This window comes from Neophocaena asiaeorientalis, unplaced genomic scaffold, assembly GCF_003031525.2.
Source record: "Neophocaena asiaeorientalis asiaeorientalis breed wild unplaced genomic scaffold, Neophocaena_asiaeorientalis_V1.1 scaffold114, whole genome shotgun sequence".
Lineage (NCBI taxonomy): Eukaryota > Metazoa > Chordata > Mammalia > Artiodactyla > Phocoenidae > Neophocaena > Neophocaena asiaeorientalis.
Genome location: NW_020173116.1, coordinates 12,193,027 through 12,208,816, shown reverse-complemented (window position 1 = coordinate 12,208,816; position 15,790 = coordinate 12,193,027). Strand labels below are relative to the sequence as shown.

The 15,790-nt window shown below is 41.1% G+C and overlaps 1 protein-coding gene across 1 annotated transcript in view; it reads right to left on the bottom strand.

Annotated features, from left to right (window-relative positions):
- SLC9A4 (solute carrier family 9 member A4) overlaps window positions 1-15,790 on the bottom strand; it is a 57,596-nt gene that overhangs the window by 10,154 nt on the left and 31,652 nt on the right. The window contains exons 5-9 of the mRNA XM_024743975.1: window positions 13,300-13,502; window positions 12,648-12,734; window positions 8,482-8,552; window positions 5,706-5,867; window positions 275-371 (exon numbers count right to left, since the gene is read on the bottom strand). Of these exons, the coding sequence (XP_024599743.1) occupies window positions 275-371; window positions 5,706-5,867; window positions 8,482-8,552; window positions 12,648-12,734; window positions 13,300-13,502 (620 nt within the window). The remainder of the gene's footprint in view (window positions 1-274; window positions 372-5,705; window positions 5,868-8,481; window positions 8,553-12,647; window positions 12,735-13,299; window positions 13,503-15,790) is intronic.

Sequence of the window (15,790 nt, the reverse complement as noted above, 5' to 3'; positions counted from 1 at the left end):
GAGGGGGAGGGAGCCCTGCTGGTTCTGGAAAACTCTGGGGCTGCAGGGCTAGGGCAGCCTGACCCCTAGGGCCTGCAACTGGATTTGCATTTCTCTTTATACCATGGGTGCCAATTTTGCTGCAGAAACATAACAATTAACTTTCTGTTCTCCAAACTAAGCAGAGAGAAATTGTTCATCAAGAAGACTGCTTTGGAGAGAATAACATGAACAAGAACTGATTCCTGGAGGACTGGATCCCAGGACAGGAAACAGGGACACGTCTTATACACACCCTCTGTCGAACTTGGTACATGTTGTGTGTCAGAATGTCCCTCATGGACTCCACATCTTCAGGGGAGAGTCTTTTGGTTTCTTGTATCCTCTGGGCCCTGGAAACATCATTGGAGGGAAGCCAAGCATTATTCTTCCATCTTGGCAAGGGGACCACAAAAGCATGAATTTACTTTCAGGAGCTCTAATTGATAAACATAAAGGTTATGTTTTTAACATAACTTTTCCTGTTGTTTTAGTAAATTCATATGAAATGTCAGCATGTGTGTCTTGACTTACATTTTGAACATGTGACTTCTTTGCCTATAGCTTGTATATGGGAATTTCTCTAACCCATTTTTAAAAAGGAGTTTAAAGTCACGGCAAACCAGTTACTTTTTCCCTCCGTATCTATTAGGAACAGACACGTTTGTAAAAAACAATAAAAATCAATGATTAGGAAATACATTTTTGGAAAGGATACCACAAAGGGCAAACCAAATGTTTCACTGTTAGATTCAACAGAAATAAGATTATTCCTTCAAGGTTCACGGACAACACCATGTAGTAACCACATTTTGAATAGCAGTAATCTATGCGGTACTAAATTTTTACGAGCACCTTTATAAGTACATTTATCTTGGAATTGTCCCTTTAGGGACTTTATCTCTGGTTAAAGAATAATGGTAAGAAACTAAAGTCATATCTTACGAGAATTAGACCATTACCACCATGAAAATCAGGCCAGCTCAGAGACACTGGATCCTCTGAGATTCTAGAAGCGGTTGACTTCTTTCAGCCTTCTTCACCATAAGCACCCCTCCCTCCCCGCCCCCCCCCAAAAAAAAAGGGCTCAAAAGCCAAGTCACGGCCAGGTTAGCAGTCAATGAACATTTGTCCTCCGAGGATTTCAGTCATGACATCGCTATGTACAGAATTCCCATGTGACACACATCTTTGATTTCAATCACTTCGGTCTAGTGGTGGTAATTTCTAAAAACTTATTGTATGAATAATATACGCTCCCTGTAGAACATAGGAACAACAAAACAAGGAGAACTAAAGAAAATTAAACCCATCTTTCAGTACCATTACCTCCCTTGACATATTGGTATAAACCCTTACAGAGCTGTGATGCTTTTTCTTTTCTGGCTGCAGCTTTTTGAAAAGCACACGTGTGCTGATGTGCTGTTACCTGCTTGCACAGGTCTTAGGATAATTGACCACAGAGACAAGAAGTTATTGGCTTCAAGACAGGCCACTTTTTAAGTCCCTTTCCCCAAACATTAGTAGCGATATCGTCATAAATAGCAAAGGATATTTTTGTAAGTAATGCACAATGGGTAAAAGATTTTTAAGGGCTTGGATACTGGATATCACAGGACGCCAGCATTTACTTAGCAATGCGATCTGTCGACTGACTAATGCCCTTCCTACAAAATCACTGAAACCAGTTTCCATATCGCGGAGCTGCAAACGTCAACACCATTGATATTCAGTTACCACCCTCGGTGATTTAAACATTATTATCAGGGCATTTCAACCTAACTGTTTAAATGTCCTCCAAATAAAATTTATTCTGATTTAGATACACCCACGCACTCCCACAATCTGAACACATTCCTTCATTATGGTGGAAGGAATCTATTGCTAAACAGAAACAACAGCTAATCAAATAGTTCCACGTTGTGTGTTCATAATAAAATGACCAAATAGGAAAAAACTATGGGTAAAGGAAATGGTAAAGTTAAACCTGAGATAGGAAACCTAACTTGGCATTCTCCCCAGTTTATAATGAACCACTCTGGGAAGGACCAGACTCAGTTCAAGCCCATTTAGCCTGCTGGCTGGATGGGCAGTACAGGGTTCCCCGCAGCATTGCCTCGTATTTATTCACACTGAGAAGCTGCAGCGATAGAATCAGAAAGATGAATGATTGATTCGGGCAATCACTGATGTATGGACTTTCCTACCTGCTACTTTGTTAGCAAAATCACTCCTGAAATGATATCATGAGTACAGGAAAGATACAATCCTCAGAAAAACTGAATGCTAGTCATCTCCAGGGCAAAAAAGTAAAATTATAAAGTGCAAGTCTCGTCACTGGAACAAGATATAAAAGAAGCCTCTATTACCTTAAATAAAAGACCACTGGTAATTTCATGGCCATTGAAATCAAACTGGGGAAATCTGAATCTAAATGTATTTGAATAAAAAGCTCACATTTTCCTTAACTTTTTAAAAAAAATCAGATGCTATAATGCTGTAAAAAGAGGTTTCAGTTCTAAACACAGCAATAGAGATGTGAAATCTAGTAGATGTTATCTTCATGCCATAAGACGAAGTCCCAAAAGATCAACTATTTATTTCCTGATTTATTTGGAAGAATCCATCCTCTTTTAGTAGCTTTATACATGAAATCCAGGGAAATGCATGTTGACTGAAGGATGTGCCCACTAAGTAAACAATGGTACTAACAGCTCTTCTGTGTATGTGGTTGCCTTGTGTCTTCTTAGAAAGGTCACCAAGGTGACCAACACTGAGAACGAGTGAAGAATGCAGAGCTGTGGGCCCGGCTCCCTACAAGGCAACGTTCCATCATGGAAGTGAACGTGGCATCAGAATCTTCGTACTAGTGTCTTTGGTGTCAGAATGCATGACTGTGAACTTATACCTGTCATTATGTGATCAATTTAAAAGTTCTTCAACTGCAATAAATTAATTTGTGCTTTTTAATAAATGACATTGTAACTATTTGGGAATTTCTAAAGACAATATCTTGAAGTCGCACAGCTTAGTGTGTTATGCCTATACGTTTACTATAAATATTTTTTATCTTTCACTTTCTTCTTTTTTAACATCTTTATTATAAATATTTTAATATCTCTTCTCTTTAATAGTAACCAAATATTTTTTAATCGGCTTGAGCCTCTACCCACTGATGTTTCTAAGAACTTCCTACTCATGGGTAAAGCAAGGTACCTCAGAGTTAGAATAATAATCCAAGTCCACAGTCTATTTATTCCATAGGGTTGTTTTGAGAGTCAAATAAAATAATGTATGTAAAAGTCAAGGAATTCCCTAGAATCAGCAGTGTCTGCCGTGTGCCACAGACAGCTTCTAGGGGTAGTGTTCTCCTGAAGGTCACAGAGTTTGGAAATCTAAACCTCTTGTAGAACAATTGCTTAAACTTCTAAAGAAAAAAAATATATGTGCGTTTTGTTGTTATCCTTTCATACGGAGTCACAAAAAGTGAGCTGAGTACACACTTCTTTTTCCTATTATTGTATGAAGGTTTGTTTTTTAAGAAATTACTGCTTTGATCTTAGGAGAGGAATTCCTTTTTGCTTGACGTCCTACAGATTTCTGATGAGATCAAATGAATGCAACTTAAATACTAAACTTGTAGTAAATATCGGTTTAAAAAATCTCCTCTCCCACCTCGGTTAACTAACCGGTTTGGGCTATGGGGGAAAAAATGTCTCCAACCTAGAAGGCTCTCTTACCAATCTTGAGTCAATGTCTGAAAAATAACTGACTCAACACAAGGGCATCCTCTAAATGAAACTGGCTTAAAAATTGCCTTGAGGTTAGGAACTGGGAAACCTGCTTATGACCAGTGCAACGTAATGTACAGAGATTCGAAATATATTTTAGCACATGAGAGACTGATTCTCATTTGAGATAAGTGCCCCTACATTCCTAGACCAAGTGCTTACATCACTAGTGAGCAGAAGGTTGAGGAAGTTCCTCAGGGTCTAAACTGCCTGCATCCGTCCGGGTCCAGCCCTCCTGCTGAGCGTTGAGTTAATTCTCATCCATCCTTCAGTGAGCAGGTCAAATGCCTGGGGACCGGATGAGGTTCCCTCTCACCCTCTCACAGCTCCCTGGGCTTTATGATCGTATGTTTGTGTGCCCTGTTTTATTACTATCGAGACTCTGCTCCAGGGGTGCGCTCCCTGAGGGCAGGGACCGTCTGCTTCCACAGGCCGTGGCACATAACAGGTGCCCTAGTACTCCCCTTCGCTAAGGGGATGCCCCAAAGTTCAGGAATCAAGTGAAGTAGGATTTGAAGGCAATGTTGTAGAAAATAAAAGAATGCAAAATTATCCATGATGAGTGATTTATCAACATTTTAAATAAAGACGAGATCAGTATCCCCGATTATTTCTTCTGCCTCAGGCTCTCATATGGCTCGGCACGGTGTTGCCAATAAACATTTGTTAGCACATTCCCATTTTAGGACCAGAAATTTCCTTAAAGCCATGTAGTGGGCAGCACGCCAACCAACCAACCAACCACGAAAACAGGCTCGCTGAGAAATACGGCAGAAAACTTTCTGTTTATACAAAGGTGCCCTCAGGGACGCTCCTGGAAATGTTCCCCACGTAAAAAAGGTGACGGTGTTTCTGATTCATTGGCAAGCAAGGGATGAGAAGTAACACTCAGGTGTTAATGACAATTTCATTGCTATCTATTCTTAGCTCGTCTCTCAACTTGCTTTTCAAAGGTGAGGATGTGGGGAGATAATTGAAACTCATTATCTTCTGAGGATGTCAGGATGGAGGGGCTGGTGTTCCTTAGGCTAAATACATGTTCTGACTAATTTCCCCAATTCGTAAACCATTTCTTGGGAGAAAACTGGGCATCTTTAGGGAGGGGGTGAATTCATTCTTATGACATTCAAGGAGTTCTCGGTAAATGTCAGAGACTTAAAGCAGCTTTAAAAAATGTCTAACCAGCTCTTGGGACAACTGGTTTCCAGATGCTCCAACTGGAGCACCAGGCTTCACAGGGCATCATCCTGTAATGATGGGGTATGTATCGGTCTTACCCCACCCTCTGTTCCACTGGTAGCCAGTTCCCTCCTTGCTCCTGTTCACAGCTGGTCTCACACAGACGCGGCATTCTCCCAACTGCACACAGATCTTTGCCTGAGACACAATTACAAACACGGCCTTCTCTTTAAGTACCTCACCAATCGCCGCACCTCTTGCCCCTATACCACTCATGCCCAAATCCAAGTTAGCATCCTAGGATGCCGACCTGGTCTCTCCTCATGGAAGACAGGAAGAGAGATGGCTTGTGGGACAAAGACAACAGCAAGATTAGCAGAAGCAAATGAGCACGGGTTAGAGGGTAGACATGTCTGAGCAGGAGGACTTGTAACATATGCTAAAGATCTTCTATAAATTAATTTGCCTCGTCCTCCCAAAGAAAGATGTCAAAAAACTCTCATCTTTTTGCTAGAAAGTAATTTTCAGAAACTAGGTGAAACGGATCGAGCATGGACCAAGCTATAAGATGCCAAGACTTAGATCTTATTTCTTCCATTTTTCCTTTGTCATATCTCTGCCTCTTCACTCCTAATAGTACCTTTAAATGGAACAATGAGTTAGTGCCCCTTGTAATTCTGACATTGAAAGTCTAGATCGAGGGCAGATGTCACTTACTGATGGGGCATGGAAAAGGCTGTAGAACTTAGTAGCCCGGTCTCTGCCATCTCAATAGCTTGTTTCATTTCCAGCTTCTTGTACAAAGAAACGATGCTCGATTTTGGCAGGTTCTCTCGGATTAGGATTTTCCGTAAATACTTATGATCAAACTTCTTAAACCTAAAAACAGAAACCAACAGTTTGGAAAACTTCAATCTCTGTATGTGTTCTGTAAGTATATACTTTTTCTAGAAACAAACTACACTTAACTTTATTCTGAAAAACACCACGACAGTGCCTGAAACACATGTGACTTTGAACACATTTTAAAAAAAAATAATCATAGCATTTATACATTTTTTTAAATAAAGAAAGAATGGCCTAGGGACCTGAATACATTGAAAATCAACCAAACAAAAGGAAGGGACAAGCTGTAATCAGGGTTGCTCATCTTTAAAATGAGACTAGGGGCTTCCCTGGTGGTCCAGTGGTAAAGAATCCGCCTTCCAATGCAGGAGACATGGGTCTGATCCCTGGTCAGGGAACTAACTTCCCACGTGCCGCGGGTCAACTAAGCCCGCGGGCCACAACTACCGAGCCTGCGTGCCGCAAACTACAGAGCCAAGGCGCTCTGGAACCCACACGCCACAACTAGAGAGAGAAAATCCACATGCTACAACTAGAGAGAAGCCCGCACGCCACAACTAGAGAGAGAAAACCTGCACACCACAACTAGAGAGAAGCCCGTGCTGCAGCGAAAGATCCCGCGTGCTGCAACTAAGACCCGATGCAGCCAAAAGTAAATAAATAAATAAGTTTAAAATAAATAAATAAAATAAAATGAGACGAATAGTGATAACACAGGAGAGTTAAGGAGATCATGTGAAAGATAATTCCTCTCTTTCTAATCCAGCTTCCTTATGGCTGTTGTAGTTTGCCTTCCAAAAGTCAAGTATGGCCATGCCACTCTCTTATTTAATAGCCTTTTTTTTTTTTTTCGCGGCACGCAGGCCTCTCACTGTTGTGGCCTCTCCCGTTGCGGAGCACAGGCTCCAGACGTGCTGGCTTAGCGGCCACGGCTCACGGGCCCAGGCGCTCCGCGGCTTGTGGGATCTTCCCGGACCGCGGCATGAACCCGTGTCCCCTGCATCGGCAGGCGGACTCTCAACCACTGCGCCACCAGGGAAGCCCTTAATAGCCTTTTGGTATGAGTTTTAAAGGTCAAATAGAACTTTATAGTGTTAATGGCTGTAGAGAGCTCCTTAGCTCTGTACCATAAAAGCGTGTCCCTGTCTTTCCAGTCATGTCCTCCTTTTTTCTCACCTTTTTCCCAACTTGTCACTCTCCCATATCCAAACCATGACATGCTCTCCCTTGCCTTTGCAGATGGAAATACACTGCTGCTACCGTGGCTGCTTGGCAGGCTTTCCATTCTTCTTGGCCTGGAGAACTCATTTATTTTCCAAACCCACTCCCATTTCTGTATTGCTGTAGTTCTATGCATTTGCCTCTGTTATAACATGCGCCATATTGACCATAATCACTTGTTCAGGCTCTCTCTCTTCTCCCCCACCCCACCCCCAGGACCACACGTACTACAGTGTGAAGACCTAGAACACAGTGAGGGTGTCTTACTGCTCTTGACGCAGTTTAGAAAGTTAGGTATAGATTCGGCTAAATGGAAGAATATTTAATAATGCTTCGTTGGAATAACTATGGCATTTGATCTTAAAAAAAAATCCATGGCCTAAATTCTAGATCAGTGGATAGTCACAGAATTTAAATTCTATTTTTACACTGTAAGGACCGCTAAAACAATGCTTCTTTCTACCTCATAAAAAAAAAGCCCACTCAGGAGACTTCTCTGGTGGTCCAGTGGTTAAGACTTCACCTTCTAATGCAGGGGGTACAGGTTTGATCCCTGGTCGGGGAGCTAAGATCCCACATGATCTTAGCCAGAAAACCAAAACATAAAACAGAAGCAATATTGTAACAAATTCAATGAAGACTTTAAAAAATGGTCCACATCAAATAATCTTAAAAAAAAAAATCCCACTCAAAAGCTCTCAGTTTCTGTGCCACCACCCTGCAAGAGCCTGAATTTTTAAGATCTAGTCTCTCTTGGCATCACCAACGTCAATATGTTGGAAATGTCTACCATTTGGTTAATTGAACTACTGCTAACGCCAACGTCCTCCAAACAGCAGTGTAAAACTTCAAATATCTCGTCTTCCTCATCCTCAATAAACTCTCCTCAGGGCCACGCCATTAAGAAATATGTCTGTAGACTAAATCCAGAAGAGGATGAGTTCTGAAATGTGAGATGTGGTGGAGAAGAGGGCCCCCGGCATCCTTACAGAATTGTTATGCGGGAAGAGCCTCCCCCACGATGGAGGAATCTCTTCCCTAGGATCCCTGATGACTCGCCAACCCTCCTTTGCAGCCTCTTGAAGCCTGTCATTCCCTGGTTGTGCTTCTCGTATCACTGGGAAACTTGTCCTTGTTTTAAACTTAAATCTGGCGTCTCTAATTTCCACCTGTCAGTTGTACAAGTTTCCTCTAAAGCAACCAAGCCCAAGTTCACTGCTTCCTCCACCTGGTAGCTCTCCATTTACCAGGATTTCTGCCTGCTTCCTGTATGGCATGGCTCCCAGGCCCTTTATCTTCCTGGCCACCTTCCTCAGGATTCCTTCTACTTTTATCTTATCCCATCTACCTAGTTTCCAGTGGAACCTTCTGAGGTTCCTCATGTCACATATATCCCTCCTCAGTGGTGAAACCTCTGCCTCCTTACTTGTCTCTCACTTGGTAGTGGCTCCACTGCCCACACACATCTTCAATTCCAGCCTTCAAGTGATCCATCAGCTGCCAAACCAAACACAGGAAAATGATTGCTGATGAAACGTTAACCCTACAAGACACACAAGGAGGATTAATACACCTTGGAAAACAAAGGGGGTTTTACTTTCCAGGAGCATACCCTCTTTTCTATCACTGTTCATGTAACTGACGCTTATAATGCCTTTCCCAGTAACACCACTTAGTTTCGTGATACAAAGCCTCTATAGATAATTTCTTTAATAAAGCACATAACTTGCAATGAAAACAAGGTACCTGCTTTGCTTTGAATACTATTTTTCTAGAATGATCTAGGAAATTTTGCATTACTGAAATCAAATGGATATAAAGCCTAATAATTAACTTTTAATTCTTTTAATTTCATTGAGAAAGAAAAGAATATGCCAGTATCCAATTTATACGACTCCTGAAAATATAATTCTACAGGTATTCTATTATAATAGCAACATATAACAACAAAATTTATCTATATGCCTCAGTTTTTGTTTTGCTTTGTTTGTTTTTTTTCTTTTGGGCCGTGCCACATGGCTTGTGGGACCCTAGTTCCCCCACCAGGGACTGAACCTGCGCCCTCAGTAGCGAAAGCACAAAGTCCTAACCACTGGATCACCAGGGAATTCCCACGCCTCACTTTTTTTTTTTTTTGCGGTACGCGGGCCTCTCACTGCTGTGGCCTCTCCCGCTGCAGAGCACAGGCTCCGGACCCGCAGGCTCAGCGGCCAGGGCTCACGGACCCAGCCTCTCCGCGGCATGTGGGATCTTCCCGGACCGGGGCACGAACCCACGTCCCCTGCATCGGCAGGCAGACTCCCAACCACTGCGCCACCAGGGAAGCCCCAACGCCTCAGTTTTTATCTGATCATTTTGTCTCAGTATTTACATCTCACCATCCAAGCCAATTATACTACATTTGCCTTATCCAAATTGTTTATAGGAATTAAGGAAAAAACACAGTCTCTTCATAATTTATTACTTTACAAATAATTTAAATTTGTAATCATTGAAGTTTAACATGGCTTCTAAAATTTTTTTGCAAAATAAACTAAAATACTAAATTAATTCTGAAATAATTATGTACTCTCTACCAATAATTATACCTTTTTTTGAGAAAAAGAAAAATAAGAAAGGGGTGAAATATTCAAGTTCTATTGTCTTAGGTATATATCTAATTTCTTAAAATAATGAACACAGGGGATGAAGATAGAGACAAAAATCTTCAGTCGGGTTAAAGCACTACTGATTATAAAATGCTCACTCCCTATCCCCATCTGTTGAATAGTTTCGAATGGCCTTGAAAATTTTTCATTTGCGTTTCCTGGAATTAAAATTACTTTATTTCCTTAGGTGACTTTGGCCATGAAATTCAGGTCTGATTTTGAAAGACTTCATCAGTTTCTCCAGCATTAAAGTTATGAACTTTCAGGCATGAAAGAAACCTCCAAATTATGTGGGTCAATCATCCCCTCCAAGCCTGAATCTCTTGTACAGCAACTATGCCAAGTGTTTCCGGTTGTTGCTTGCACACATCCACTTCACCTTTGGGTGAGCCATACAAGCAACTGTCCAAACACTCTTCATTAACAGAGCTGAAGCCTCTCACCCTATGTTTTCCATACATTAGTTCTCATTTCTATTTCCTGTAGCCACATGAAACGCCATCCCTTCAATACTGTGTCGGACTTAAAACTTAAAACAAACAGAGACCATGATCGACTTCATTTTCACTTTTATCAGAGTTTTCACCAAAACTGCCACTAGGCCATGTCTGCTGAACTGGAAGCTGTTACCCCTTCTTTATTATAAGTTCAGGAAGAGCAGAAAATCCCATGTTCCATTAGAATAATGATTTCTTTCTTTCTTTCTTTCTTTCTTTCTTCCTTCCTTCCTTCCTTCCTTTCTTTCTTTCTTTCTTTTTTAGAACAATAATTTTAGAAGCAAGTCAGGCAACCCTGAACATTATTCATCACGATAGTTTTCTGAGGTGTCAACTTGGCTAGGCTACTCCCCTGTTATTATTAATACCCATTGAGATGTTGCTGTGGAAGTATTTGGTAGATAGGATTAAAGGTCACTGATCAGTTGCCTTTAAGTAAGGGATATTATCCTAGCTAATCTGGGTGGGTCTGATGTGATCATTCGAAAGGCCTGAAGAATAAAGCAGAAGAAAATTCCACTTGCTTTTGCCCGAGAGTTCCAGTCCACCCTTCCTGATGGCCTGTCCTACAGATTTTGGATCTGTCTACCCAGCAGCCGTAGTAGGTGAGCCAATTCCTTACAACAAAGCTCTTAATATATATCTCCTACTAGTTCTTCCCCCCTTGTTGAACCCTGACCGAAACAATGCTAGCTTGGACCCAAAAGGGAGAGAGAGAAGATGAAATGAAAGAAAGCTACTGGGCCCCACATTTTACAGGCAAGAAGCAGGCTGAACAAACTAATAAGCCACTAGAGTTACAGATGTAGAAAACATACTTATGGTTACCAGGGGGCAAGCGGGACAGGGATATATTGGGAGAATGAGACTGACATATACACACTACTATACATAAAATAAATAGCTAGTAAGGACCTACTGTACAGCACAGGGTACTCTGTACTCTGTAATGGCCTATAATGGCCTATATGGGAAAAGAATCTAAAACAGAGTGGATATATGTATACATATATGTGTACACACATATATGTATATGTGTATACATATATATACACACACGTGTGTATATGTAGATGTGTATACATACACATATATGTATGTGTGTATACATATATGTATACATATAACTGATGTATATGTATACATATACATCATATATATATAACTGATGTACATATAACTGATGTATATGTATACATATAACTGATTCACCTTGCTGTACACCTGGACCTAACACAACATTGTAAATCAACTATACCCCAATAAAAATCACAAAACAAAACAAAACTAATAAGTCACAAACACCTGCTACTGTTCATGAAAAAAGAACTATGACTCAGTGGGTGGAGGGGAGAACACAGAAGGTGGAGCAAAGAATCATAGAAGATTGTTCCCAGGACTGGAAACCAGGACTGGAAACCCAGGCAGACTTGGAAATTTGCTTGGGGTAGATGACTCCTTTTTTCCTTCCATATTTCCCCCTTTTGGAAAGGGAATATCTATAGCCGTTATCTGATGACTGTCCTACCAGTGCGTTTTGGGAGAAGATGACTTGTTTCTTGAGTTTCACAGGTTCAGAGTGAAGAGGAACTGTGTCTCAGGACGGATTATACCCAGAGCCTCACCCATCCTTGATTTAGATGGTTGAGATGCTGAGAGTTGGGTCTTTTGAACTCACAAGATGTAGGTGAGATTTTTGGTCTCTGAGTTCATTCTATAGTGGATTGAGGCTTTTGAGATGTTGGGATCGGTTAATGTATTTTGCATGTGGAACAGACATGAGTCTTTGAAGGGCAAAGGACAGATGCGATAGGCAGAATATATGGTCCCCAAAGACGTCCAGGGTCCTAATCCCCAGGGCCTGCAAGCACGTTAGTTTTTATTCAAAGAGGAATTAGGATAGCAGATGAATTTAGGCTTGCTATTCAGCTGACCTTATGATAGAGAGAATACCCTAATTTACCCACATAGGCCCAGTATAACCATAAAGATTTTTAATGTGGAACAGGAAGGCAGTATCAGAGTGATGCAGCATGAGAAAAGCCCTGGCTGGTCATTGTTGGCTCTGAAGACAGGACGGGTCCAAAAGCCGAGGAATGCCAAGAACCTCTAGAAGCTGGAAGAGGCAAGAAAACAGACCCTTTCCTAGAACACCCAGAAAGAAATGCAGCCCTGCTACATCTTGATTTTATCCCGGTGAAACCCATTGTGAACTTCTGACTTCCAGAACTGTAAGATAATAACTGTAAGATGTAAGCTACTAAGTCTACGATAATTTCCTACAGCAGCCCTAGGGAACTAGTACAGTCACTGTTGGTGGAGCTGGAGAGGAAAGAGGCCATGTCTAGTGACATATACACACCTCCTCAAAGTTCTAAATCACTCCCATAGGTGACAAAGAGGGAAAGTCTTATCAACTTATTAATTATGACCAAGAGATAACTTACACGGGTATGAAGCTCTTCGTTGATGGATTCTTTTTTATTGGTCTTTCTAACATCCAGGTACCTGACCAGAGGGCCAATTGTGATTCCCTAGATCATAAACCACAAAATAAAGCATTTTGTTGTAGTGAAGACTGTCAGGATAGAGAGCAAATCTATTGCAAATTTAGAACTTCCAATTTTAATGTCTTTGTTTTGTACTAGTTTCTCCTGGATAAATGCTCCAGTGTTTACTTTAGTTCTTACTTAATACCTTTACACTCTGCAATAAAAACAGGCCTGATGTCTATAATTTAAAGCAGGGATTTCATTTCATTCCTTAAAACAACCTCCCATTAGTTTGCTGAGAGCTAATACCAGCTATAATAAAAACTATTTAGTACCAATTGTTATCTCATTTTCAGCAATAGACATCAGGCGAGCTATCATTCACCTGTACAAAGGGATATTTTGATTGATATGTTTTATCAATTAAAAGGTCACAAAATGTCGAGGTTACAGGATGACCAAAAACATGATCTAGAAATATTTGGGAATTTAGTTTGGACACTTGTCTGAAAATCAGATAAAGTGTCCCTTTCTTGGTATTTTACTAATTTAATACATAATCCTGAGAAGAATCGACTTATTTCAAATATGAAAGAAATCTACCAACCTGAATAAATACAGTAAAATATATAACTACTAGAGTAGCAGTGACAAACATTTTCTTCCTAGGAAAAAGAGATAGAGGAAGCAAAAATGCAAGTGAAAAACTTCCAGCTCCTCGGACACCACTGTAGAAAATTATGCACTGGTCCTTGATGGAGAAGGGGAAAGTCCGAAACTGGTTACTGATATAGAAGAGAGCAAACACGCCTAGAAGGGGGGAAATACGTATTAGAGCAGAGGGTCACGAATGAGCAGACACAGCAGCGTTAGTGAACCCAAGTCGTGTGCATGTGCCCACAAAACAAGGCAACCTAATTCCATCACACCCACGGCAGTCTGTCCCAAACAGAACAGCTTACAAAACTGTTTACTTCTTGGGTAGTTGTGAGACAGCAGTGCCTCAAGTCAGAAGTGTTCTCTGGTAGTTTCCCAGCATGACTGCCTCTGTGCGTGCACGCGTGCGTGCGTGCGTGTGTGTGTGTGTACTTAAAGTAATAAATCTTGATACTTTTGATATACGAAATGGTATATATTTTCTAATCTATTTTATAAATTTTGCTCAGCCTTTCAAAACTAAGAAAAGCAAGGGTATCACTTGGAGGGTAGAAGCATTTTTATCAGCTCATACTCTCACTGGGTCAGCAGAGGAGGTGTGTGATTTTGAAGGTGAGATTAGCCCTCACAGTGCCTGGGGTCTGTGCATGTGAGCAGATCTTTTGTGGTTGGTTTGGTTCTTGAGGCTCAATGCGAAAAAGAAAGGAGGTTGGCAAGGGGTCCAAGGGGGGCGCTTCTTACTGTCAGTAAGTGGAAGGTGGAGGGCAGGAGAGCTTGCTGAAAACACAGAGGTGTTTTCTACCACATCGGTTTTTCATCCCCATGTGGCTGAGCTGCCACCCATGCAGTGGTTCCTAGTGAGAAAGGTCCCTTCACTGATGTTCTGACTCATCAAAGCAGAGGTCTCCCTGGAGAACAGTAAACCTCTCTGTAACCTCATGTGGCTTCTAATTGCACGGACATCACAGCCAGCATCACTGACAGTAACTCTACGCCCTGTAGACCCCCACAGTACTAGAACCGAAAGGGACCTAACACATTTGTCCACACCCACTGTTTTGTGGCTGGGGAAGAAGCTTTTGAGTAGTTAACCCTCCGTCCAAGGTCAGATAGCTAGTTAGTAACAGGGATAGGACTTGATGTGACATTATAAATTTATACCAGAGCACCCTTAATTCTTTTCTCTCCTGAAGACCCAACAGGCACATATATTCAGAGTTACTTCTATGAATCTTTTTAATATTTCTACATTCTTGTTATTCTTTCCTAGCATCCTCTGATAGTAGAGACGCTGACAGTGCAGGAGATAGTAAAATTGAATTTTTCTCATTTTGTTTTGTTTGTCTCGGCTCCTCCACGGGCTAGTCCTATGACCTTGGGCAAAAGTCAATCTTTTCACGTACGCATTCTCCTCATCTGCTTTCTGGAGGTACTGAGTACTTACACCAGAAGGTGGACGTAAGGTTTAATAATTTAATATCTATGAATAACATAAAGCACGACCTTCTATGTTATAAGCCTTCATGAGTGTGAACGATTCTTAGCTACGATGAGTCAGGCAGAAGTGGGAGAGCTGGACTCCGACACCTGGCTCTGTCCCTCGCTGTGATGTGGCCAAGTCATTCTCCTGGGAACTGTTACATCATTTCCCTCAGATGGAAAATGAAGGAGCTGGGTGGCGGGTCACCAAGGGTGAAGCATCGTTAGGTGTCCCCAACATTAATCTCCCAGCTGGTTTCTGTGCTTGTTGGCTGGGCAGAAGCTCTGAGGTGGTACTCCTCTTGACATTACCCCTACTCTCCTGTAGATCCCTACAGTATTAGAACTGAAAGGGACCTACGAAATTTGTCCAGACCCACCATTTTGTGGTTGGGGAAGAAGCCTTTGAGTAGTTAACTATCTGTCCAAGGTCAAGTAGCTAGTTAGTAATACTGATAGGACTTGTGAGATTATAAATTTATATCACAGAATCCTTAATTCTTTTCTCCCCTGGAGACCCAATAGGCACATATATTCAGAGCTATTTTTATGAATATTTTTAATATTTCTACATTCTTGTTATTCTTGCCTAAATCCTAAAAACCATTCTAAATTTAGAATGGATATGTTCAAGATGAATTCTGAGCCATTTCTCCTAATTTCTCTTTGAGCAATTGGCTTGAAAATACTGGTCAAAGTCACATAAAAAAATGCTTCAAATATTGGTTGAAGTCATTTAAAAATATAATCTCTTCTAATCAAAAGGTAAAGCATATCTTGTAGTTCAGTACTGAGTGTTCTTTCTAGCTCCAGAAACATAAATATACAAGTTAAATTAAAAGCCGTTAGTCAAGACACCTCGTGTTTTTAAGTTAGGCATATTTTATAGGGGTGACACCAGTTACACTGTAGAGTTGCCTTTACTAAGCACTTTTCAAAAATAGAGATTCACTTCCTTTGTT